General features: G+C 41.5%; 2 protein-coding genes across 8 annotated transcripts in view; one reads left to right on the plus strand and one right to left on the minus strand.

Moving 5' to 3' along the window:
- Positions 1-445: 445 nt before the first annotated feature.
- thoc2 (THO complex 2) lies at positions 446-24,897 on the plus strand. Of its 6 annotated transcripts, none has more exons than XM_086225758.1 (39): positions 446-599; positions 2,715-2,770; positions 3,192-3,283; positions 3,442-3,493; positions 3,597-3,667; positions 3,915-4,036; positions 4,138-4,271; positions 5,801-5,961; positions 6,721-6,813; positions 7,024-7,179; positions 7,512-7,684; positions 7,842-8,037; positions 8,119-8,157; positions 8,275-8,405; positions 9,276-9,377; positions 9,917-10,001; positions 10,426-10,519; positions 10,628-10,708; positions 10,833-10,929; positions 11,415-11,532; positions 11,615-11,794; positions 12,177-12,341; positions 13,375-13,659; positions 13,783-13,924; positions 14,224-14,381; positions 14,812-14,940; positions 15,028-15,159; positions 15,259-15,443; positions 16,295-16,470; positions 16,869-16,971; positions 17,087-17,472; positions 17,721-17,779; positions 19,297-19,332; positions 22,197-22,328; positions 22,517-22,583; positions 22,677-22,822; positions 22,962-23,038; positions 23,818-23,864; positions 24,638-24,897. In XM_086225758.1, exons 1-38 carry the CDS (start codon positions 535-537, stop codon positions 23,843-23,845), a joined length of 4,704 nt encoding a protein of 1,567 aa, XP_086081884.1. In that variant the 5' UTR covers positions 446-534; the 3' UTR covers positions 23,846-23,864; positions 24,638-24,897. The 6 variants fall into 6 exon arrangements, 5 of the variants coding, with proteins under 5 accessions (XP_086081884.1, XP_086081882.1, XP_086081883.1 ...); XM_086225756.1 differs by lacking the exon at positions 24,638-24,897 and adding an exon at positions 23,966-24,279; XM_086225757.1 differs by lacking the exon at positions 24,638-24,897 and adding an exon at positions 23,969-24,279.
- An 887-nt stretch (positions 24,898-25,784) lies between these two features.
- Positions 25,785-27,361, minus strand: part of LOC147248769 (glutamate receptor 3-like) — a 65,864-nt gene continuing 64,287 nt past the window's right edge. For both annotated transcript variants that reach the window (XM_086226954.1, XM_086226955.1), the window contains one exon: positions 25,785-27,315. The gene's annotated coding sequence lies outside the window, so the exon portion shown is untranslated. The remainder of the gene's footprint in view (positions 27,316-27,361) is intronic.

The raw sequence follows: 27,361 nt of genomic DNA on the forward strand, positions 1-27,361 counted from the left end.
AGAAAGAACATGGGCAGAATAAACACTCAAACAAATATGACATTACAATAGAAATGACAATCCAGAACTAGTGAGTTACAGGTATGAATGAATATTTGCTGAAAATACATAAAATATTGTGATTTTAATGCATTACGTTACACTTTTGTAAATAATTATCATATTTCATACATACATTTTCTAATAGCATTCAATTTTAGCGTACACACATTCAACAAAGGACCATGGGTGTCATGTCATAAATTCAAATATTTTAAATGTTAAAAAGAATGTGAGCGTGAAAATGTGCTGTATTATAGAGGTGTGTGAATAATATAAATAATATTGAGCACTTAAAATCATTAAATAAAGTTTTCCCTTCCAGCAGCGGAGCGAAGTAAGCCTTGGGATGCAGACGCATGAGAGCCTTTGTGAGCGGCAGCTCTCGGTGTCCCACCATGCATCACTGAGCTAGCGAGCTAGCCGCCGTAGCCTTCCAAATTTGACCCTGTGTGTGCCATGATGAACTAGACATCCGGGCTGTGTGGATGGAAGATGGCGACACTTATCCTCCCTGGTGAATGGATCAAAAACTGGGAAAAATCAGGAAAACACGAGTTGTGAGTAAATTTAAACATAAACACAATGTTAGAAACAGCAGTGCTTAAGCAGATGTCGATGTATGAAACAAGTAGAATCGCGGGGCTAGCTTTACAGCCGAGGCCAGTCTTTCAAGTATTTTTGCTAGGGCTAAGATAAGCGGCAACGTCAGCTAGCAAAGAAACAGTTGACGTTGGCTAACCACCGCTGATATTATTATAAAATATTGGTCTTTTGACGTTTAATTGTGAATATAACTAACTCACTCTATTTTATATGTTGGAAGCGTTACTCAGACTTGACGAATGTTAGCTAGCATTACCTGTGCGCTAGCAGTCACGCTCCCCATAGACCCTTCGTTAATATGTAAACACGATGGCTAACAAAGCTAAGCTAGTTAGCATCCATATAGCTCAATCTCCGGTGGTATCCATATCACATTCTTAATGCAGTTTGCAAATGTTAAACACCAATAAGCAATTGGTCATATTTTTAAAGAGGCTGCTGAAACGGAATTTCGTGTATTGCCTTACAGTGTGCAATCAAGTGGAGAGAAAAGACCGATCTTGGCACATCACGTTAGCTAACGCTGGCAAGTTAACGCTAGCCGAGCCTTGCTGCAAGTGCCTCCCTTGGTGACTACTGCGTCGTCTGAGCTTGGCATCATGACTTAGAATATCAAAACCACTACATGTTGCTTTTACTTAAACTATCTCCCATGGCGTGTAATACTCATGTAGCTTTAGGTTACGTCCGATAATAAGATAGTAACGTTAGTCTCAATTGAAACTTTCTGCAAATAGTGCCCAACCTTGTCTGAGAACGCTAGCCGAGCTGTTGGTGTCGGTAAATCATTATTTGGCATACTCACTGAAAATTGTTGTTATTGCTTATGCCATATTTCAGTATAGCAGCATATCTTCGACGTAAAACTGTTAAATCTTGATACCCCGAAGAGTGACAACTTTTTACCGTGACTACATCGCAAAATCCGATGCAGCGCTACAGCTTCCTCTGCACATCTGGAATTGACATTTATTGTGTTGTTAGCCATTCTCTGTCTGTCAGGAGGAATGTTGCTTGATGATGATTATTATTATTCAATATTATTTCCCCGTCGCACAGTCATAATGAACATACAGACAGAATGCGCTCCTCCACAGTGCTCACGTTGTAGGCCTTGCTCAAGTTAGAAAAGGCCTTCAGGGAGATACAGCAACTCGGTTGTCTCCTTTCTTAGTCGTTAAGGCTTGCTGCTGTATCTCAAAGCAATTTGACAGAATATAGTTTCAGGCTGATGTACATTTATGCTGGTTAAAGTCAAAATATGGATCTAAATGATGCTCTCATATGTATTTTCTGATGAAGTCAGACCTCATAGACCAAGACAGAGATTTTTGGATATGTTTTGTGATCTCACATGACATGCCCCCTCTAATTCCAATGATAAACATCCATCAGCCAGTCACTTTGTCTTTTCCATGGCTGCAATACTTTGCAGAGCCCAGAACAGAACCTTCAGGTAAAACAGCTCATCACATCATTTAACATAATTTGTATGATTGGGCAGCACATCAGTAAATATTTGATCCAATGAGCAGACCACTCGCCCCACATGTTGCCCCTCAGACTACACCAGGTATTGGATTCTGTGTGCAGAGATATCTCTTTGGTGAGCAAAAACTGCCAACTCTTCAGTCCATGGCAAGGAATGGCAGCAGCACTAGAATCTCAAACAGGCACACCGTAGAATCAGAGGTTCATAGTTTGATCTCCATCCCATCCAGGGGCTGTGTTAAAGTGCATGCGTGTGAAACATGCATGCAGTCCGTTTCCTGTTAACATATACACTCTGTCGAACAAAATAGTTGTCTGTCTAACTCGTGGAAAATCTTGCATATTCATCTCATATCGACATCATTCTTGTCAGGGATTTATATTCACATAAAATGTCAGTGTATGTAATGTAAAATTGGTATGGCTGTATTTAGCTGTACAATAGAAGCTGTATCAGATCACTTTGAAACGAATTCATTCTCTTCCACTCCCTATGTTGTCAAGATATTGGTTTGCAATTGTAACCAATAGATACTTTGAATTGCCTCACTGACCAGAATTTTTCTTTTCCCTCTCAGTGTACAACTGTGCAAGGAACTTACAGAGAAAATCGACCATGGAGGTCAGATTAAAGGTGCGTTGATGTGAAAATAACCTCTTTCTGTGTATTTAAGACTCCATTTGTGGAAGGGTCGTCTGTGCTATTGAAGTGATGTACCAAAACTGGTACAATATGTCCGGCTCCCACTCAAAAGCTTTTTACGTCTGCTATAAGTGCATTGTTTAAACTATGATATTATAAGTTTATGTTTTTGAAGCAGTTTTGCATATTTATACTAACATTGCAATATCTTATTTTGCTGGCAGACCTACCCACATACTGTACATTCAAGACAATGCTTGTTAAAGTCACATCTGCCCCATAAACTGCTGCTGTTTGAGTTTGAGTTTTTTATTTGCACCTAACTGAGGTTGTTGTATAGACATGTTAGCCCTTTCCTGCCAGTTTGTTCACCTTTTTAGATTAACAGAGTCTTGTCTATTTACCCATCTAGATATACAGGCGGCCCTATATGAGCTCTGCTGGCAAGTTGTACACGGGAACCTGAAAATGGAACTTGTCGTCAGTGTCCTTGGAGACATGATGGTACAAGAAATCTTAACATCTATTTTTGACGTTGAAATCATGTATTTGTGACTACATTTGTGTGGCATTGGACATTGGATCCATGTCCCATGAAGCTCTTCTAATGAAGAAAAGTATTTTAATAGAATTGCATTTATAATGTTCTGTTTTGCTTTCAGGAACTCAGAGACGACATGCCATCAATTTTAGCAGACGTATTCAGTATACTAGGTAACATTGGATTTTTGTTTCATTATTAAGGTCTTTAAAGTACGACATTAATTCAGTCATGGAATATTATTTACTGTCATGTTTTTTCCTTTAATATGCACAGATTTGGAGACTGCTGCCCTGGAAGAAAAAAACAAACGTGACCATTACACACAACTGGTGGGAGCATGTTTGGTGAGTACATTGTTATTATACTGACATCAGACCAGAATAGAATACAAAGACTGCCCTAAAGACTTGGCATTTAAACTGATGCCCCTGTTGTTGCAGTTATGTAATCAGGAAATTTTCATTGTTCTGGCAGTGGGTGTTTGTGGTTTGTTGGTTCTTAAAACATTTTCCCAGTTTGGATGAAACATATAATACCTATTGGTCAGGTCTGCCATAACCCACCAAACACTTATTGATGTTTGCTTTTTAGATTTTCGTTCCAGAGGCCATTCTGAAAGAGAGGCTGGATCCAGAAACCCTTGAATCTCTTGGACTTATAAAACAAGCGCTGCAGTTCAACCAGAAGATTGTAAAAATCAAAACAAAACTATTGTACGTAGACACACAGTGAGAAAACATGCATTGTAGTGTATTGGGTTAACATGTACTTCAAAGTGTAAACCTGATGTTCATGTGATATTGTTTCCTCGCAGTTACAAACAACAGAAGTTCAACTTGTTAAGGGAGGAAAATGAGGGCTATGCCAAACTAATCACCGAGCTTGGTCAAGACCTGTCAGGCAACATCACCAGCCACATCGTCCTGGAGAGCATCAAGTCCCTTATAGGTACCAGACTCACTTTTCAGAACAACTGTGATGCAACTGTGTGATTATTGTCGAAAATTGTGGCCATATTTGTTTGGATTTCTTGAATTGATAAAATGTGTCTAGGAAAATGGAATGGGTGTTATCACTGGGCTTCTCACCACAACTTCTAGCAGAAAATCATTATATGTTGCTTGGCCTGTTGGCCATCTGTTAGATTCTGCAGTCGATGGGTTTGGCACAGTAACAGCAGAGCTAAAGTGGTAGCTTGATCATGTCATTTAATGGGACTACTTAGGTTTTTACTATATGTGAACCAGGGACGAATGCACTTATAGACAGAAGAGTGTCTGCATCTTAAGTGATAGGTGGCAGTTTGCTCCCTCGTGACTGCTTGTAATCAGACTGTTTTCCAGCTAACTTATCCTGTTAAGGGTCACAGGGGGGCTGGAGCCTATCCCAGCTGCCTTCGGGTGAGAGGCGGGGTTCACCCTGGACAGGTCACCAGTCCATCGCAGGGCCAACACATAGAGACAGACAACCATTCACACTCACAGTCACACCTACAGTCAATTTAGAGTATCAATCAGCCTCGTCCTCTCTTGATGTCTTTGGACTGTGGGAGGAAGCTGGAGTACCAGGAGAGAACTACGTCGTGACGTACCAAAACAAGTTAACCAGTGGCAAGTGGCTATCAAAGTAAAACTGACCTCAAGTTGAGCCACCATAACTCACTCACTCACTCACACACACACACACACACACACACACACACACACACCTGGCCAGGAATGTGTTGTTTTCACCATCTCTGGCATGATAATACATGATAATACACTTCTTGATTGTGCTCTGTTGGACATGCAGGTTACTGTAGGACCTGCAGTATATGTGCTGAACCGGGCCGGTTTGGGGCTCTTTGAAGTTAGTGTGTTTTGGAGTTACATGACTTCCAATTCTAGGGATGTTAATTCAACTTTGATCACTATGATTTCAGATTAGCATGTTAACATGTATTTTAGAACATTGCATTTCTTCAGTTTAAATTTTTCTAACTTTAAGTACTTACTGACTTGCTTGTGTTCCTTTTTTTGATGGGGCTTTGTGTCCAGGAACTTGTGAATCTCAGAGAGTTTGCTGGCCTGTGTTGTGTCCGTTTATAAAGACCTATGTACTCCTACATGGTGAACAGGTTCTGTTTTAAACTTTGAAAACTAGCTAGTTTATCTGTTAAGAACCATGTCACAATTAGTGAGCTGCACGAGCCTTTCATCATATTGCTGAACAGCTGAAATACAGCAGGTGGTCCGACTCAACATGGCTGTCATAGCCGAGTGCTTTGGGAAGCAGTTGGAGCTGCACCTGAGTAGCACCAAGGCTTCAGAATAACCTGTTTTCTTCAGTGGAACACTTGCTTGTTCATTATCTATTGTATAATGGATATATTTTATTATCGCTCTTTAAATCCTCTTGTGACCCCTGAATAAAGTTTATTTACTGACATGAGTTGTTTGGTAATTGGTTGCTTCTTCTTTTTTTTCTGCCGACAGGATGTTTCAATTTAGACCCCAATCGTGTTTTGGATATAATCCTGGAGGTGTATGAGAGTCGATCTGACCAAGATGAGTTCTTTCTGTCCCTCATCAAATCCTACATGTGTGAGCCGCTGACTCTTTGCCACATCCTGGGCTTCAAGTTTAAATTCTACCAGGTGAGATCACCAAGATATCAGCATCAAGTCTGTGTGATGATAATTGTGCCACTGGTGCAGTTTTCTGTGGAAACTGACTGCAGGACCTCATTAATATGACAACAATGCTAGCTACAAAGCTTATTTGTGTGATAGCGCCGAGGGACTGCCAGTGTTGTGAGGCAGACTTCGATCTGTTTGCATGCCCCTTTGGTGAATATAATGAAAGCAGTGACATATTTATCTTAATAGGCATAGGGCAGGTCAAACTCCTGGATTTCAGTATACCAATTTCTAACATATCAACAGATCAAGCGGGTAATAGTATTGACTTGCGTTGTCCTGATCAAACATACATACATACATACACACACGAACAACTACCAGTGACTGACTGACACGAGTGTGCAACACTCACTCACTTTTGCCTGCTGTTTCAGGGAGAGAATGTTAATGTCTGACCTGTTCCTGCTCATGACACTGTTGTCACAATGGTGCTCATGGAGCAGTTTTGTTATCGAGGGATGTGATTGGCTGGCTATGAGTCAGGGAGGAAGCATGCTTTGTTTGTTCATGCATGTTAGTACATCTTTTGTGTGCTTTCATGACCGTTTGTGTTTTGATGAATTTAGATGAAGCTGTTGAAAATTGCCTAGTTAAATCAGGATACCATTGCTAATTGTTCCACACTCGGACCAAATATAATCCTAGGATTAATACGCAAACAATATTGGATCTGATTTCCATGTCACTGTATTAATGGATTATGTTTGTCTTTAGGAACCCAATGAGGAAACCCCCAAGTCCCTTTACCACATTGCTGCTGCTCTGCTTCACCATAACCTGATAGAATTGGAAGATCTCTACGTACATGTAAGGAAAAGAGCTGCTGGCATTGAGTTACTTGCAATTTCAGGACATCACCATTCATCTACAAATGCCTCTTCTCAGCAGTTATATTTTGAACCTTGAATTATTTACTTCTGCATTAAACCCTCTACTGTCATCAGGATGGTTTGAAAGCATCTGGTACAATTTGGGCCAAGACTCTTGATAAATTTTTTCTTCATTCTGCTGTTCCAGCTCATGCCACAAGATGTCACTATTGTAGAGGAACACAAACGGGACATTTCAGAGGCCAAGCAGATTGCCCGCAAGCTAGTTATGGTTGTGGTGCCTTCAGAGAAGAGTGAAGACAAGGAAAAGGAGAAAGAAAAGGAGGAAGAGAAGAATGAGCAGGTACCAGGAGCATTTGATCGATTGGTTTTTACCATTAAATTCTTGCACGTTATAAGATTTTCCTCTTGTCGTAGATGTTGGATTTAATTGATGCATTCCTGCTACCTGAATAGTTGCATGTTTCTGCTTCAGTTGTCTCAAGCTCTATACGGTTGATTAAACATAAATATTTCATATATTAAAGATGAAAGGATTTTAAAAGCTTTTCCCTTTTTGGTGCGACATCCTCCATTAGTTCTCACAGTTGCTCTGCTCTAATTGATATATTGGATTAAGTTTTGAATATTAGGTTAACACAGCCTGTGAATTGCTGCCCCCTTTTGTGCAAACAGCCACCTGATAACCAGAAGCTTGGCCTGCTGGAAGCACTACTCAGGATTGGAGATTGGCACCACGCCCAGAGTATTATGGACCAGATGCCTTCCTTCTATGCTACTTCTCACAAGGCCATTGCACTGGCACTCTGCCAGCTTGTGCACCTGACTGTGGAGCCTCTCTATAGAGAGTACTGACTTTTCCTTGTTTTACCTGATGCTTACCATGTATAGTCAGACCTGAAAGCATGCACAAAAATATCTGATATTGAAATGGCCGCTTTAACACGAGCTTACCAAAATATGAGAAGTACAGCAGCCTCTAATACACTGGCCTTTTCCTCACAGGGCTGGTATCCCAAAGGGGGCAAGGGGATGTGTGATGCACCCACTGAGGAATAAGCGGGCCCCTCGGCCTGCAGAGAGCTTTGAGGACTTAAGGAGGGACACATTCAGCATGCTCTGCTACCTGGGTCCTCACCTCTCCCATGATCCTATTCTCTTTGCCAAGATTGTACGTTTGGGCAAAGCATTCATGAAAGAGGTAAAAGATTTAAACCTTAGCTTTACTCCATCTACACTGACGATCAGTTCTCTTTATGACCTGGACTCCTCTGCTTCCTAGTACCAATGTGATGACAGACCTGATGTTAAAGACAAAATGGTAAGTATAAATCAATTGATTGCCTTTGACGGGAGGGGAAGGGGGTACTGTTCTGCGAATCTTGATCTCCTGTTTTGTCTCTGTTGTACATGTGACCTTTTTATATTTATATGGCAGGAAACGCTGCTGAGCTGTTTCCTGAGCATTGCAGACCAGGTGCTACTCCCTTCTCTCTCTCTGATGGAGTGTAATGCTTGCATGTCTGAGGAACTGTGGGGTCTCTTTAAGCTCTTCCCTTACCAGCACAGGTGAGAAAAACACACACACACGCACACATCCCTCACTACATGTGTTATTTTGCAACTTAATAAGATGATAAACCCTCAGGCTGGTGTTTACTAACTGCCAAGGAATGAGAAGCATTCCCAGGAATGATTTTTTTTAACTGCTTGTGAATATTTAAAACGCATATCTTATGAGTTTTATTCAGCAAGCTAGCTTTTCTGCTCCTTAAAAAAGAATATTTTTAGAACCCTTGAACATTCTGGTTCACAGCTGATGAACAATGGCACACAACATTCAACTGATGTTTTCTTTCAGTTGTCAGTTTTTTGCAGCTACTAATGCAGTTCCTCTTGCTACCCAAGTTCTAACATGTTTTAAATCACTGTCTCCTACTGCTGAAGGAGAAGAAATAAACTGTAAATAGACAAGTAGCACAATTCTTTCAAACCCATTTGTGTCTATGTGTACAGTTAACTGTGGGTTTTCTTTTTTGATACGCCATAAAGGAAATGTTGATATTTCTTGACATTTCTAATATAACAGACAATAAATGGTAACTATTAGATTTTCTGAGACAATGGAGCCAGATAACCATTAAGGAGCAGTCCTTCTTTATGGAAATGGATGGCTAGATGAGATGAAATAGAATTTCACTGCCGCTGTTAATAGTCGCACACACAACAGCAGTTAAACCGTTATGCAGGAAGTTTATGTTAAAACTGTTTACTTCAAGCTCACAATGTGAAGGTTTTTTTTTTTTTTTTTTACAGCTCACATTTAATTGTACATTTTTGTGGCTCTTTATGACCTACCCTGCTAATCCTGCCATTGCATTTGAGTGCTGCCTAGCTGGAATTGACTATTTAATGGTTCTCCCTGTATTTGCGCTCTAGGTACCGGTTATATGGCCAGTGGAAGAACGAGACATACTCCAGTCATCCACTGTTGGTTAAAGTCAAAGCTCAGACTATTGAAAGGGCCAAATATATCATGAAGTAAGTCACTTTGCAAAACAGTTTCTTTCCAAACAGCCAGCTCTCTACACATTTTGCTGTGCCTCAAAACACACACATCCAAAACCTTTTCCATCCATTCCAGTCAAGAATCCGTGCAGTTTGTTGGTTGCTGTGAAAATTTCTTAGATTTCTCTACTTTCCTAGCATCTCACAATGTATCCGATTTTTCTAAAATTACATTCAAGTCTTTAAAAATATGTCAAGGGTTATTTCATCCATCCATTCATTCATGTAAATGGTGCTCAATAAATGCTCACAAAGAAATAAAGTGTTGTCTAGGACACACAATACAAACACTGTCACTGTAATGTGACATTAACATTCTTGATGGAGAAAAAATTCTGCAAACTTTTGCTGTCGAAGGAATCAATAGAATTACTTGTATCATAAGATAACAATCAGAAGAACACAATGGATGCTATGAGGTGTACAGGAGAGATGGTCTTTGCTTACACCCCGTTTTACCTACTTTTGTGTTTTTAATCTGCCGTTTCCTGTCGAATGCTTTCCTCCTCCAGGCGGTTGACCAAAGAAAATGTGAAACAATCTGGAAGGCAGATTGGCAAACTAAGCCACAGCAACCCCACCATCCTTTTTGATTATGTAAGTTTATATGGTTCACATCTGGATATTTTTCTCCCTGTGAATGTTATCAACGAAGATACATTTATTTTACAGTTTTTAGACAGAGTAAATGAATGCATCTCTTAATTTTCATGTACCACTGTGTTTGCTTCGTATTCCAATGATAGTTTTCTGGCCTTCCCCTCAATACAAGTTCACTTCATTGTTGTGCCAGTCTTTGGAATTGCTTATTTACAATACACCGCTGACTAATCACAGGTTCGTAAATTAAAGTAAAAGCTGTTAGAATTCATAACATTTGAACAGAGTTGTTGCTGCAGGGACAGAAACAAACAACATAAAAGAGGGTTCCTGGTTTTATATTTTCAACAGGTGATGTCAGATATAATCTCTAATCCTCCCTTCTGGTAAAACTTTATCCTCTCCTCTCTCCTCTTATCAGATGCTGTCTCAAATCCAGTGGTACGATAACCTCATTGTTCCAGTGGTGGATTCCTTGAAATACCTCACATCTCTCAACTATGACGTCTTGGCCTGTATCCTACCCTCTGTCCCTATTTAGCTGACTAACAACAGCCATCAGGTGGGGCTGCATGTGATGTTAAGAGCCAGGTTTTCTAGCTTTTACTTAACTCTGTCAATAGATTGCATCATTGAGGCTCTTGCTAATCCGGAGAAAGAGAAAATGAAGCATGATGACACCACCATCTCCTCATGGCTGCAGAGTATGTGCATTAATCGATGAATACCTGTTACCTGTGCACCTGTTACATCATTCATTTGCATACTAAAGGGGAAAAAAAGAGTGAAGTGGTAATGAGTTTCTAATGTCTGCTCCTGTCAACCAAGGTCTGGCAAGTCTTTGTGGATCTGTGTTCAGAAAATACCCAATTGAGTTGGCTGGCCTCCTTCAGTATGTCACCAATCAGCTAAAAGCAGGAAAAAGGTGAGTAGCTCCAAATGATGTAAAAAGACAGGAGATGCATCGGTGGTCACTCCCCAGGTGAGCCTCCTACTGGTCCACTACCAGAGCTGGTTTGGAGCTATCCCCTCTGTCTCTTGTATACAATATATTGTTGAGATTCAGAGGGAAAAATGTGTCTGGAGACCATCTGAGTTTTAATGTTAATAATAGGGCTAATATCAGCGAAGGATTAATGCTAGACAAAACAATAGCTGTCAACTCTGCCAGCCTTTCTTTTGCAGACGCTGTGCTGATTTAACTGGCTTGTTGAGCCATTTTCAGCCCATGAAATGTTGACATCCAGACAATTTCTGTTAAATAGTTCAGTTTAAAACTCAAAAACATGTTTCAGTGTGCGCTACCACTTAGAATATTATTGAATAACTTGAAGGGACCCCCCCCCCCCTTTCTGAGAAGACCACTTTGTTTACACCACGTATCTGGAAATGTGCTTTGCCTTTCTGCAGTTTTGATCTGTTGATCTTGAAAGAGGTGGTGCAGAAAATGGCTGGCATCGAGATCACCGATGAGATGACATCAGAGCAGCTAGAGGCCATGACAGGAGGGGAGCAACTCAAAGCTGAGGTATCGACTCAAGTAGATCTGTAAGATTGTAATGGTGATCTGGACCAGGTCTACATGAACATGCATGTGACTCTGTCCACAGGGTGGCTACTTTGGGCAGATCAGGAACACGAAGAAGTCCTCGCAGCGTCTGAAGGATGCGTTGCTGGATCATGAATTGGCGCTGCCTCTGTGTCTCCTCATGGCCCAGCAACGCAATGGTGTGGTGTTCTTGGAGGGTGGAGAGAAACATCTTAAACTGGTTGGCCACCTCTATGACCAGGTATATACCCTTCCTTAGAATATTACTCAAAACAGTGTAAATAAATGAAATAAATAAATAATAATAAATAAATGTTATTCAGTCAAACCCAACACACGTATGAATATTAGGCCTTTATTTTTTAAGTCATTTTTTTTTCCTCTGTGGATTTTTTTCTTGTGTATCGTTGTTGGGCAAAAACCCTCAATGCTCCTCAACAATAGGTGCAGACACATCATTCGTTTTGAGTGCAATAGTGACCAAATAAACATATTCAAGGAATTGAGCTGATAGCAGTACTATTATTTTTGTTCAGCTTTTTCATAGATGCCATGATAATCAAGTAGTGTTAATCTGATGTCGTGATGGTCTACTCCTGACATTTTTCTTTCACTTCTTGCAGTGTCACGACACATTGGTGCAGTTTGGTGGCTTTCTGGCCTCCAACCTCAGCACAGACGATTACATCAAACGAGTTCCCCCCATTGACGTCCTCTGTAACCAGTTCCACACTCCACATGATGCTGCTTTCTTTCTGTCACGGCCGATGTACGCCCATCAGATTTTAGTGAGTGCCCCAGTGTCCCACCACATCACATGTCAGTCATAGAGAGAGTGATTGTTTCTGTGATCATAACAAGTCAAGTCAATTTTATTTGTATAGTCCCAAATCACAACAAAAGTTATCTCATGACGCTATACAAGTAGAGCAGGTCTAGTACCACACTCCTTCAATGAATTTACACCCAACAGTTCTCCATGAACAAGCACATCCTGCAACAGCAGCAACAAAAACCTTCCTTTTAACAGGCAGGAACGTCAAACAGATCCAGGCTCAATTGGGACGGCCATCTGCTTGGGGGCAAGGAGAGCAGGGCAGAGACAAAGACAGATAATGGAGGAAGACATATACAGAAGGAAAGAGAGGGAAAGAGATAAAGAGAGAGAGAAAGGGAAGAGACTAATGGACAGACGGGGATGTGAACAGGTGGGGCTACAGGTGGCCGCTTGAGCCTCTCTGGGTCTGTAGTCTCCTCCAGCAGCACCAGGGATCTGGGATGAGGGGAACCCAAAGGCTCCGGAGAAGAACAACAATGCTGCCTACTTTTTGTCATGCAGTTCACTTCAACTTAGATTGTTGTTGTAGAGTTGTGTTATGATGTTCTTAAAATTTTCTACCTTTTCCTTACTTTATCAATCTGTTTTAGCGTCAGTGGACTGAATTCATCTTTGACTTATGACTAAAACAGAGGAACGTGCTGCAGTTTTCCCTAGCAGACCATATTTGAACTGCCTTCAGGCTGGTCCCTGTTGTCAGTGAAAAAGTACTTCTTAAAAAGACACTGTCTTAAAAAGATTTTAGAAAATGTGTGTAGCTACTTACATTGAACACCTCATGAAAAAAAGATGTACCCTTCAAAGAAGGTGTAAGCTTGGAAAATAACTTGCATTGCAAGTTTGTAGTCAAAGCCCCTGTAGAACTGAATTTTAATTATAAACCTTTTTGTCCCATTTTGATTCTCTTTTTTTTTTTTTTAATAAGTAAAATGATATCCATCAAGACAGAATAATTCAAGGAAGATTAATTCCCTTTTACCCAGGAAAAACTGTCTAAGTACGATGGGCTGAAGAAAGCAGAGAAAGGCAATCGACAACAGCAGAAGGTGCAGAAGTACGTGGCGGCCTGTGAACAAGTGATGACACCAGTGCATGAGGCTGTGGTGTCCCTCCATCCAGCCCGGGTCTGGGATGACCTCCGCCCTCAGTTTTACGCTACTTTCTGGTCCCTTACCATGTACGACCTGGCGGTGCCGCATGCTGCTTACGAGCGCGAAGTCAACAAGCTCAAGGCCCAGATCAAGGCCATCGAGGAGAACCCTGAAATAGTGAGTTATGACACCGCCCACACCTGATAGCCACCTGCCAGTGGTTGAAGCAGAAGAATACGAGGTTGGTGTGAGTGTTGCTATTTGTGATGTAAATACCTTGGTGTTTTCCTTCCAACATAGCCCATGAATAAGAAGAAAAAAGAGAAGGAACGCTGCACTGCCCTGCAGGAAAAACTGCAGGAGGAGGAGAAGAAGCAGCTAGAGCATGTCCAAAGGGTCCTACACCGCCTCAAACTAGAGAAAGATAACTGGTTGTTGGCCAGTAAGTATTTTAGTCCTCACAGCAGTCGAACGGTTGATGCACCTTACTCAACGTATATAAAGTCTCCCGCAACACTGAAATAAAAGAACAGATCTCCATTTAGTCCTAATTATGACCAGAAGTGTATGTTCATATCTTACAACCAGCACATTTAGCAAAATGGATCGAATTTAGCTTTCAGAAGACTAAAAATTTATATAATATGATATGTAAATAATGGTCATCGATATTGGTGGTTAAACTAATTTTTGCTTCTCTGTCTGTCTCTGTCACTAACAACTTTAAATGTGTACTGACAGAATCTACAAAGAATGAGACGATAACAAAGTTTCTGCAGCTCTGTCTATTCCCTCGCTGCATCTTCTCCTCCATTGATGCCGTGTACTGTGCCCGCTTTGTGGAGCTGGTTCATCAGCAGAAGACACCCAACTTCTGCACCCTGCTGTGTTATGACCGGGTAAGATGTCTTTGTACACTGCACACGACTCACTAACACTGATGATGAACTGCACTACATTTTTACAGTAGTGTTCCTACAGCTACAGAGTGTTTTATAAGTAAAAGGATGATAATATTCCAGTGAAAGGTGGTAATCTCTGCTCTAATTTGGTTCCCCAGCAGAACAGAAGTTGTACAAATATCACTACACTAGAATGACACAAAAGACAACTGTAAATGTCAGCCATCCACTACGTGGTTCAGATGCACCATTAGCTTAGGGCTTTGAAATTGATGGTCAGCTGCTGTCTGTTACCACTGTTCAGTCAAACCAACCACAATTTCAAGCTCATGATCTTTCCCACAGTGCAACTTTTACCTGTCAGGCACAGAGGCTTTCACTTGCCATGTGATCAGTGTCTGGCATTGAGATTGTTGTTTCTTTGCAGGTGTTCTCAGCCATCATTTACACTGTGGCCAGTTGTACAGAGAACGAGTCTCACCGCTACGGACGGTTCCTCTGCTGTATGCTGGAGACAGTGACCCGCTGGCACAGTGACCGAGCAGTCTATGAGAAGGTGAGACTTTTTGTCTACACCCGATTCATTTGTAACATTGCTTGATGAGCGGGAATGAATCTGCCCTCTCCTCTTGTCTGGTCCTAGGAGTGCGGAAATTACCCGGGCTTCCTGACCATCTTCAGAGCCACCGGCTTTGATGGAGGGAACAAAGCAGATCAGCTAGATTATGAGAACTTCAGGCATGTGGTGCACAAATGGCATTACATGCTAACAAAAGTGAGCTGGCTGAGATTAATCATTACTTTTTCGTATCGGGAATTCTGCCTTGATGATAAATGCATTTATAACGGTGTCATTTGTCTCCGCTCCATCTAGGCTTCAGTTCACTGCCTTGAAACGGGAGATTACACCCACATCCGGAACATCCTCATCGTGCTAACCAAGATCCTGCCCTGCTACCCCAAGGTTCTTAACCTTGGCCAAGCTCTGGAGTGCCGTGTCCACAAGATCTGCCTCGAGGAGAAGGACAAGCGGCCAGACCTCTATGCCTTAGCAATGGGGTAACAGCATTGTGTGCTGCTCAGCTCACTGTGGAGCTCTCACTTAAAATATGTAATGAAGCGTGATGGGGAGTCCTGAAATAGAATAGTGCACATTTCCTTTTTGTTGATATTATGGCAAGGAATGTCTTCCGATGAGGAGTCCAAGCAAATAGCTATAGGCTGAAATACATATTAAATATGCATATTTTACATAAAATTACCAGCTGCAACAACTTAAATTGACAACCTATTGAAATACTGGAGGTCATGATTCAATAAGACTAAACTGGTAGAGCTTGGATAGTAGTTCACATGTAAACAAAAATGGCGGCTGCACTTTCCCAGTAGGAGCTTCTATCTCCAGGCTACAGCCAGCCTATGAGAGTGTGTGCTAGTTAGAAGGGCTTTCTCAGATTCTTTCATGAAAATTAAGAAGCTTTGTTGTGGAACCTTGAAAATCATCAAGTCAGATGCAACTTAAATAGGCCCTTGTGCTGCAAACTTTTATGTATGATTCTTATGAATGAGAAACCATGGCTGTTGTAAATACCCCAGTGTACAGTAAAAGTGTATTACTGCCTAACACTATATAATAATATTCTAGCTTTAAAACTCTGGAGTCAGCGTAGAAGCCATTTACATCTGCTGGATAGCACATACATACATATACTAATAGGATTTAATGCAGAAAACCTCAGTGACTCTCACCACTGCGTACAGGCGTGTGCTTCATGTTTGCAGGGAAATACCACGCTGGTCCCTCACTTGATCTCATTTTGATTTTTTTTTTTTTTCTCAGTCAGTGACAGTCAAAAGAGGCTATGAGGTTTTTGTTTCCGACCTTTGCAAACACGATATGCATCTTGCAGTTATTCAGGTCGTTTGAAAAGCCAGAAGGTGCACATGGTCCCTGAGAATGAGTTTCACCACAAGGAGCAGCCAGCACGCAGCGCCACCCCTGCCAACCAGCAGAACGGCCCGGGCAGCACAGGCAAGCCTGCCTCCACCACCAGCAAGACAGACGAGGGGATGTCAGAAGACAGTGGTGAGTGACAAGGAATATGGCTTGGGTGTCTTAGAAGCAGTGCTTAACAATTAATTTTGGCTCAGAAATAACTGATTACAGCGTAATTGATGCGTTGGCTTTAATCTAGTTGGACCTACCCGCAAGTTGTGATGGATACAGTTATCATGGGTCTCCTTTAGAAAGTGACCGAGCTGCTTTTTTGCAGTCCTCCTATTACTTTTCCTCCCTAAAAGCACTTGGCCGGATAATCGACCACAGATAGAGGTTGAATGTAATAAACCTGAAATTGGGGGTTGTTTTTTGGACTCTGTTCAATTTTGAGCAGTATTTATGCAGTACATGACTTCCAAATCTTAGTCTCCATGCCACCAACATTAATAACTCCTGTTCCTACTTGTCTTGTATTTGTTTTAAAGATCGGGGGAAGGATAAAACTCAGGGGACCACAAAACCAGTGAACAAAGCCAACAGTGCAGCAGCTAAAGTGACCACCAGCAATGGGAATGGTGCTCTCAACAGGTCGGCATCACCACTCATATCACACTCCCTGCAAACCGTCTGCTGCAACAAAATTTCCGAAGGAACACTTTTGATTTAAAAATTCTAAAAAGGCATAAATTCCTTCTTTTTGCAGCTCCAAAGCCGTTAAAGAACGGGATGACAAAGAAAAGAGTGGGAAGGAGAAAAAAGAGAAAAAGGAAAAGACACCAGGCAGCACTCCAGAGACAAAGGCAGAGAACCGTCGGGAGAAGCAGAGAGATGAAAGAGCAGGGAAGGAGGAGCGGGCGGCACGTGAGGGTAAGGAGAAGACACCCAAGGCAGACAGGGAGAAAGTGAAGGCCGAGGAAAAGAGTGGCAAAGACGACAAGGCCAAAGCTGGCAACGGGGAGCCCATAGAGCCGTCCAGGGAGCGTGACACCATGAAGGAGTCCAAGAACAAGGAGAAAGGAGACCGGAGCGCTGTGGCTGGGTCCCTCAAGTCCCCTGTTCCCAGATCTGAGTCAGCTGAATCTGAGAGGGGTAAGGAACCTTGCTGGCCGACTGCTACACAGCTCATAAAATGAATGGAAGTGCGGTGTGTGTGTTGTCTTTGTTCACAATACTGAAGGAAGGATGTTACCAGTACCTCAAGGAGAACCCTGAATCTCTATTCTCGATCTCTAATACACTTAGTCCATCAAATTTAGTCAAGAAAATGCTTGTAAATAGGGAAAGTTGCAGCACTGCAGCTCATATAAACACAGACATCTTCCCTTCTTTCTTTTCAGATCACAAAAGACGAAAGCTCGACAGTCACTCCTCTCCGTCCCACTCCTCGTCTGTTAAGGTTAGTATGGCTTGAGGAAGGCTGTGCCCGTTTCTTCTCTATCTGCCGGAGCGTTCCCTGCCGTTGCACATTCCAGCAGCCCTGAAGATCACCAAGGAGAGTTGTCGTATATGCAGGCTTGGCATCTGGAAATCCCAACCAAATCCATGGGAGTTGGAAAGCATTCCATGGACTTCAGCATAATATTTTGCAGAGTTGGGATAAAACTTCCCAAGGACTTAGCAAAAAGAAAATTGTATATATTGAATATTTTCATATTGAAATATTTATCTATTTTCATATTAATGAAAGCAGTCAGTGTGCCTTTGGAAGAAACCACATTTTATACACATTTCTATATTCCTTGTGGATTTTTTTTTTTCTTTTTGAGAAAGTATTCACCTGAAGTAAAATATCTTGCCAAAACAAGAGCTTTCACCTTTTCATTTTTTTTTTCACTGAAAGTTTTACTACTTGAAATGGTGCCCAAGATTTTTTTTCCTTTTTTTTTCTGCCCCAAATTTTTGAGAGCTGAGAAGTTTCCTGGTTAAAGTGGCGCAAAGATTTTTTTTTTTTTTGCATTCCCCTCATCGTTCCCAAATCCAGTAGGATGGTGTTCAGCATACCACTCTGCTGTAGGAGTGCCTCTCTGCTGCAGCTGACTCATCGACCCCTTCCCCCCTCCCCTTCAATCGGCGTTTCTTAAAACATCCTGCATGCAGCGTTGAAGCCAGTGTCCAGTCCATCCTGCCAGCCCCCCTACAGCGCAGCCCCTACAACCACAGCCCTCAGCATCAGCAGTCGTTCTACCTCCTGGCAAGCATTCAGTGGGAAATCGGAGTGACCGGCGATGGATCTCGACGGAGAAAACGAATGTCGCTGATATGAATGAGCCAAAAATGCAGAGGGAAAAAAGCCTGCCCCAACAAACAGAGAAGGGAGTGAGGGAAAGAGTGGGCGAAGCCTGAAACGTCTGGAGCAATGCCAAATCCACTGGAAGCTTGTGATAGGTCTTAATTATACCCTTCCACCAGAGAAATAGGCTCCCGTGTCTTATCCATTCCTGAACTGTAAGTGACAGCAACAGTTACCTATGTAGGGATGCAGTCAAGCACATAAGAATTGAGTGATTTGTCTTGCACACACAGGAACACACACACACACACACATATTATATAAAGCACTTGCACTTTAGATGTATTGAACTACCTGCTGCATTGTAGGAGTTTTATATTACGCTGCCTGATATGTCTGTAGTAATAAGACTAGCAAATATTTTCATATATGCTCAGGGTCTCTCTATTTTAGGTATTGACATTCCAGATGTTGAGCCTATGAACTCTCCTCTATGTAATAACCTTGTCAAAGCCTTAGTCCTTAAAGGTCAGAGGTCAAGGGAGAAGTATGCTGTTGGTCCGGCCAGCCACGACTCCCCCACTCCCCCACTCCCTTCTTCCGACTCTCTACTGCTGTCTGACAACCTCCTCCCAACCCCCACCCCCTCCCAGCTCATCTGTCATCTCCATTCATCCCTACAGGACAATAGCAACGAACCCAAGGAGTCCGCATCCAAGGTTTGAACTGCTTCCTTCTGTCTCTGTTCTCTTTGGCCGTCTTTAGACCTGCTATTAAGATCCGTCCTGGGTGGTCTGATTACCAGTGGACAGCTCTGAGGACGCCAGGTCACACTTTGTGTTAAAGAGTGTCTCTTGTGACCACTTGTGATCAGACCTCACTTTCGGGCTGCAAAATAAAACGTATTACTTTGATTTCAGTGTGTGTATTTACCTGCAACCACTATTACAAGGACTTATACGTATGTTGCTTAAATCCTGTTAAGATGAAACATAGTATAATATAATAAGTATTGATATTGAGAAATTACTATCATGTTTTGGATGACCTGTCTGGTGTAGCACCTGTTTGAGTGGAGGGATGGTCAGAGAGATCAGCTAACAGGGAGCTACATTGACTTTCAGTGAGTGTGTGAATGGTGCAAACACACCACGTCCGTTCTCCAGTTTGTTCCTGACAAACCAAACCACCAAAAAATGTTTGATGCAGCTTTGATATTTCTCTATGGCCTTTTCACACGATCAGACCTCATGATAACACGCCTTCGTCCGTGTGCTTTACCGTGTATGTCTCTCCTTAAAGGATGAGGCAATCCTTGTATTTCAGGACATGATGTGCGTGTTCACAGTTTGTGGTTTATGCTCTCTACTCGTGACGGGATCACTCAGGACTGATCTTGATAATGGGTCTGAACAGGATTTTTGTCCAAGTGCTTAGCGCTTGTACAGCTGCAGACCATGTAAGGCTTATTTTTGATGTCTGCGGTTGTCCTCACGGGAGCGTAGAGGTGAATTGATTCATTTGTCACCCTTACAGTTTTCAGGCTTTTGTAAAACTGAATTCTTTGACATTTATCACCACAGACCAGAGCTGACGTCTTTATATATTATCACATCATTATCAGAATTTTGTTATGGAAAAATGTGGTGTTTGCACATCCAGTAGAAACATTAACATCCACAGTTGCTGTGTTTCTGACAACTTCATATTTTGTTTCCACTGGGTTTTAAAACTTTATAAATTGCTTTTATCTGATGTGTGTGTCTGTATGTGTGTGGTAGTGTGCAGGTAATGTACAAACAGGTTAGTGTAAAGATTGAGGGGAGGCAACAGAGGCAGACGTCCCGAGGAAGATGGTCTTTGGATGATGATTGCTTTTCACAATACACCTATTAGTTTGATTTTATTGTTGAAATAAAGATGTTGAGCAGTGGAGCTTTTCCACTTGTCGTTTTAAGTGAGTTATTTTGAAGGTGCCCCATTGCTTTAATCATTTCATAATATTAGAATATTTGGTCTCTGTGTTGAAACAACAACTAAAAAAGCACCACTAATGATACTTTAAGTTAGTTTCAACTTGTTTGGCAGGTAAGAACCTTTGGACCCACCAAGACTTTACTGTGGTTCTGTATTGAAAGACAGTAAATATGTCAGTTAGCTACTTTGGCCTGGTTTCCACTGGCTCACTTTGCTTTGGGCCGGGTCGGTTTGGCCCCGTTTCCACTGGCCCCAACTCGGTACTAACTGTTACCATTTTGGTCCCTGCTCCGCTGGGGTTCCAAGCAAGCCAAGCGGGGACTAAAATGTGACGTAAACACATAGCGGGGCACTGAATAACCAATTTACCCGCTTACATTGTCTACTTCGTGTCATCTTGGCCTCGGCGGAATACTTGTCGATCGCTTGGTAAAGTATTTTATACTTTTCTTGGTTGTTCTGTTTCACCATTTGAAGCCTTGCCTGTCTGTCGTCCTTTACTTTTAGTTTTTTGCAAAAACCACAGACCGAGCAACAGGCATCACGCTGCCTCCATGTTGTCCATTGATGTTGTTGTTGTGTCACACACAAATTATGCCGGGGAACTCTCGGCCGGTGAGTCCAACCACACTGACGTGGTGCCCAGTGCCAGTGGAAACGCACCCGTACCGACCCGACCCGACCCCATCCGACCAAGCAAGCAGCTCCCTGTTCAGCACAAACTTTGAGAAACTTGTGTTACCAGTAGAGACTCAGATAGAGAGATGCACCAAGAAGTGATGCCTGTCAGATGGAAAATGCACACATTTCTTACTGTTGTTTTTTTTTTTTCAATAAAAGTAATGGCAGTGATTCATGGGAGGCCTACTTTGTCTCACCGGTGTGGCACTTGGTTCTCTGAGTGACAGGATGACCCCCCCCCCCCCCCAAACCAACCAACAGTGAAAGAAGCACTAATGCAATCGTATTTACTTTCTTGTATTGATTCTGTCATTAATGTGAGCTTTACATGCTTGGACCAGGATTCAAATGCCTCAAGTCTTGAATGAAGCAAAAACATGAGTGTAAAGCGGGTTTTCACAGTGGGGCCCCAGATGGTCTTCCAGGGGCCCCTCAGCAAAAATTAGGGAAGGTTACTTCTGCTAAGGAGTTCATGTGCACACTGAGGTTTGTCTGTCTGTCAGAAGGTTTTGCAGCAGATCAGCCCGAACTGTCTGAAATAGTCTTTTTTCATTAATGTGACACGGAAGGTCTTCCCTGAAAATGGAGTCTTTCACCCTCCGTTTCCACCCCTGCTGAAAACGACTACAATGGCTAACCAGATTCACGCGTCGCACTGAACGTTCTCAGTAATGACGTAAAACCGTGGTCCCTGAATGAGCCTGGACCATCTTCACTCAAGGGACATTCCTCTACCCTAAATCTAAAATCCGAGCAGTGGCGGAATGAAAATCTCATTCCTCTTTTTATTTACTCACCAAGACAAGAAGGTGGTAAGACCAGCAGCTTTGAGTGGAACAACATGACTTTGATATGTCTTGGTTTCATAACTCTGATTAATATATTTCTCCTTTTTTGTTCTGTTCATGTATAAATGTCTTTGCAGCACCACGTCAACTACAATTCAGTAGCCCAGTCCAAGAGCAGAGAGAGGGAGCTGGAGAAGAAAGAGTCAGAGAACACACAAGGCCGATCCAAAGAGAAGAAGGAAGAAAAGGAACGGAAAGAACGGAAAAGAGTCAGTGTTTAACACCACTGCTGCACTCTGGGAAATTGTTTTTTTTTTTCGGGAATGGCATGTGAAGTTTGTCCATCTGATTTTCTGTAAAGGGTTATCCTGTTGACATGACGTAGGGATGAGGGAATGTTTGGGTTTTCACACATCTCAATGAAAGCTCTCCTGTTGTGTGTGTGTGTGTGTGTTAGGACCACGTTCTCAATGACCACGAGACAAACCAGGAATCCAAACGCAGAAAGGATGAGAACGGCACCAGTAAGTTGGCAAACACAGGCATCTGTCGTCCACCAAGTAAACAGGCGGCTTAAAGAAAATCAGACAATTGAGAAGTAAAATCTTCCCTTCCAGATTCCACCAAAAACAGCAAGAGCACAAGTCCTTCCTGTGACTCGCCACTTTCAGCTGAAAAAGAGAAGAGCAAAAGACCCAAATCTTCCAGCAAAGAGAAGGGCGAGTCTGTGAAACCCGAGCGAACTTCCTCTGGAGGCAAAAAGGTTCAGTACTGCTGTTCCTCCTGGCCTGCTTGTAGAGTGCACGACTTTCACTCTGCCACTTTTCCTGCTGCCGACCTGAGCTGCTGTTTCAATCCTCACTCTGTTTTTTGGTTGTTTTTTTTTTTGTCTTTTGCTGCAGGAGTCCAGACATGATAAAGAGAAGTCTGAAAAGAAAGAGAAGAGGGACAGCAGCGGAGGAAAGGAAGAGAAAAAGCAATATCCTTAAACACACTGTGACGCTTGAATCAGTCTTTGTTTTAGACTCCATGTTTTATTTACATGTATGAAATATTACTCACTCTGTTGCTTTTTTTTTTTGTAAACTTCACTGCTGCAGCGAATACGAGCAGATCAGATTTGCTGCTTCGTGCCTCTCACTTGTTTTTAAATTCTGTTCTAAAAAAAAAAACTTTGGCACCAGCGTTTCAGCATGTTTTCATTTATGAGAATTACTTGTCCTTTTTTATCTTTTAGTGCGACAAAAAATACTGTTAAAGGTACGCCTGAGAAACCTGCCAACAGGGGTGCTCAGGCGAAAGTCTAGATCTCACGCCGGGCGCACGTCCTCCTGAAAGTTCTTCACAGATGAAACAAACCAGCACCACCTGAAATCGGGTCTGTCGGGTCCTTTTAATTCATGTCAGTGCAGCGGCGTCACCGCGGACGCGTTTGGACCCTTCATCAGCAACTGAAGTGCCCCTTAAGCGTCAGACGGCAGTCTCAACAATGCCAACGACAGCATCTGCAGTAACACAACATGGAAGGTAGATTTGAATACATTTGGAGGTGATCGGTGTCTGAGGACTGTGATGACATTTTCACAGCTGCTGTCCAAGCCATGTCAGAAATTAAAAGAATACAGTATGTCGTTCCTCAAATTCTCTCCCCGGATTCAACACAACTGAGGTAAATATATTAGATAACAAATGTCATACAGTGCAAACTTGACAGCATCTCAGTCTGAGTTGTTCCAGCGTTTGCCTTAACAGTGCCACTCATAAATCCTCTGACAAGCACAGATAATGTGCACTAATCAGTGAAGGTAAGATGCTCTCAGCTTCTTCGGAGGAAACCCTCTCGATACAGACGCCACGTAGTCAATATCGGTGATACTCTCTCCCTCTCTGATCACGTGTGCTGCAGCAGAACTGGAAAAGCTTTTATCCGCAAGACTCCCGCAACTCCATCTGGGCTCTGTTAATGTTATCTCACGCTCTCTTTCCTACCTTTGTTGTTGTTGAATTGGTTGGGGTTTTTTTTTTGTTGTTGTTGTTTTTTTTGTTTTTTTTTGGATGTTGGTTAACTTAAAGACCACCAGATTATTTCTTCCATTTGTGTTACCATACAGTGAACCCGTTGACACATGTTGTCGTTTTATTTTCCCTCTCTATGATTCACCCTGGGCACAAGGCTCTCATCACAATGTTCTGTCTAGAGTCGTGGTTTCTGTATGAACTCATCTCCTCGTAGCATCTGGTCAAACATTCAATAGTGTCTTGCTTGAAACCTTGTAATTGTTCTTTTTTGGGTTTTTTTTTTTTTTTTGTACACCAGACTTCTTTGCTCATTTTATTGGAGTTAACACACTTTTCCATTCTTATTAACCTCATATCCCTTTGAGATACGTAGATAATTTTTTATTTATTTATCTCCACCTTTTAATCCGAGTAAGTCAGTGGGAAGAAATGAGGAAAATGATTTAAAAAAAAAAGGACCAGTTTGTATATTGTGTACAATAATAAAGAGGGTAACATGAAATTCACATCATGTTATTTCTTTTTTTTCTTTTTCTCTCCCCCCCCCCCCACCTCCCAGCCCCACGTCCTTTTCGTGGTTATGTGTTAATCAGGTTTTTACATAATTTATAAAATGCCAGTTAGAACTTTGGTTTAAATATAGAATTGTAAAGGAACATCAGACAGAAAACTTCTGAAGCTCTGTACTCCAAATTCAAATGTTTCGAAATGACTTTTGGAGATTTTATCTGCTGTACTCAATGAGTGTAAGCTTTTTTTTAAAAAACAAACAAACAGACAAACAAAAAACCAATAAATATTAGTTTTCCTAGTGTGTAACTTTGGTACTGTCTTTCTTTCCTTGTGTTGTTTTTCTTGCACTGAGCTTAATAGAAACCGTTGAAAGTTTCACACACAAATTAAGTCTTGTTTCACAGATTATCTTTTAATGACGTCTGGATTCATGTCACTGAAGTAATTTAATTAGATTTGTTAGAAAAATTTTTTTTTTTTAAAAAAGCTACCGTTTGCACACTTGAACCCACGAGCACACAACTCTACAAATGCGGTGAATGAAGTTTCTTACTTTCCTGTGATTGCAATGTTCTGTTTCTGATCACTGCACCTGACTGAGTTTGGAAGTATTGATTACTTTCATTGAATCAAGTGCCAATCCCCCCCCCCCACACACACACACACACACAGTTATTGAATCGCTAACCCTATGAAATATTAAAAAGAAAAAAGTAAAACTTCTCAATTTCCCAGAAACTGAAGTGAGAAAAATAACGACATAATTGAAGAGTTTGGAACTAGAAAGTGTTTGCTTGGAAGTAAAAAGATTGAAACCACTTATTATCAAAATAGTCATTTATTAGATATTCAACTGATTAATTGTTGCAGTCCAGCAACTAAATAGAACTGATATTTCTCCTGCAGAAATTCATCATAAAGAAGACGGTGTGGGACTTGAAATGATAACGATAAAGCTGGACTGCGATGGAAGTGAGCACCACGAATGTTCTCCGTCTGAAAATTCAAGCTGTAACAATTCATTAGATTTTTCTTTTTTGGCACCAGAAGTAGATTGTATGTTTAATTTCCCTTCTTCCTGTGTGTGTGTCATGTAGGGATAAACGAAGCTCATCTATGGAAATTCAAAATTCATAGATTCATTTAATGAAAAAAAGAAAGAAGCATATTTAAAAAAAAAAAAATTCCAGCCCGTTACTTTTTTGAAGTCTTAAGGTTGTGAGTGTACAAACAAACAACAGCTCCAAAGATGAATATAAACCAGCTTTTATTAAGGAAATGTAATAAAACCTTTTGTACGCGACCTCCTCACAGAGGTTCATTGTGTCCATACATGCAACTCTCATGGTTGAGGTAATGTTACAAATGAACTGGGAAAAACAAACAAACAAACAAACAAACAAACAAAAAAAACCCAAACCTAAAACCAAATATCCTTATCGGACACTAAACCGAACCCAGTTCCGTTTCGAGTTGCTGTTTGGTCGAACTATCACCAGAGTCACATGCACTTTATTAGGGGGAGAAAAGGATGAGAAGGTCTTGATATACTCAACAAATGGAGGCGGGTGTGTTTGGTAGCGTTTGTAGCTTCTTCTTTCAGTTTTATAAAAAGTTCACTAGTTACAAACAACTCAGTGTTTCATTCATAGCTCGTTCCTCAATGTACAGTTCGCCAGCTCGCCTTCTGCATGAACGCAAATCGACACAGGAAGCTGCTCACAACCAAAGAAGCCGCGGTACTGACCAGGATGTTGAGACTGACAGCTGCAGATGCTGCGTTTACGTGAGACCAGCTTCTAAGAAAGTGTAAACCAGAAACTCAGCTAATCCATGGGAACACGCCGTTACATCGAAAGGGCTCCTAGTCTCTAAAGGAATTCTAGTTCTGACTCCAACGGTATGGCACTAAGTGATTAAAAGCAGACCTCAGTTGATTTTTTTTTTTTTAAATGGTCTCATTTAAAAAAATTGTGGCAGTTGAAACAAACGCAGTTTCCACGTGGTAGATTTAAAACAAGTGTTCAGGTGAAGACGGTGATACTTTAGCATTTTCCCACGAGTTTTACCATCTTACTGCCACGTTCCTGGTTTAAAAACTGGGGTACAATGTTGTCAGCTTGATTAACGCTTAACCCTATTCATTGATGCTTGTCCTAAATATTATGACACTGAAAAAAGTTTTAGAGTAAAACAAGAAAAATGACTTCACTAAATATAACATTTATCCAACTTAAGATTTCACCACAAAAATATGTCTGTAAAGGATTCAAATTACTTCATAAGTACTTCAGGATATTTTGATTGCAAATCATGGCTTTTTTTTTCTTTTTTAAAAATTAAAAAAAAAAAAAAACAAACTTGCCCAAACTGAAATCACAACAATTTATCTTATTATTAGAAGCTCTAATTCCGCAGATTTATTTTTCTTTTTAATTATTATTTTCAAGTGATTTATATTTTTTAATTGCATTGCCATGACGCTGAATGCTCCATAAGGCACTACAAGAGGCAAATCCCATGTTTTCCAGAAGCAAAAGTCCTGTTTGCGTCTCTGTTAGTGTGACGGGCTTCACAAGCCGCAATGAGCACTTGTTGACTTCTTTGCTTGTTTCCAAGCCGATGACAAAGGCTGCTGCCTCCAGGATGTCAGCCTCGGAGTGTTTGGGGGTCACACAGAATGGCTGTCTCCATCCAGATGCACCAGTAGAAATCTACACATTTCTGCAAAAAAAACAAAAAACAAAAAAATTAAATTAAACAAGAGAAG

The sequence above is a fragment of the Aulostomus chinensis genome, chromosome 15 (assembly GCF_037954235.1).
Source record: "Aulostomus chinensis isolate RoL2024-O1b breed Wild chromosome 15, RoL_Achi_v1.0, whole genome shotgun sequence".
NCBI lineage: Eukaryota > Metazoa > Chordata > Actinopteri > Syngnathiformes > Aulostomidae > Aulostomus > Aulostomus chinensis.

Bases quoted from the DNA above. Each gene is read 5' to 3' on its own strand.
- thoc2 (XM_086225759.1), top strand. From the start codon at position 535: ATGGCGACACTTATCCTCCCTGGTGAATGGATCAAAAACTGGGAAAAA. The intron at 5,962-6,720 runs GTGAGATCACCA...GTTTGTCTTTAG, and splicing joins TCAAGTTTAAATTCTACCAG to GAACCCAATGAGGAAACCCC. The intron at 22,823-22,961 runs GTTCAGTACTGC...CTTTTGCTGCAG, and splicing joins CTTCCTCTGGAGGCAAAAAG to GAGTCCAGACATGATAAAGA.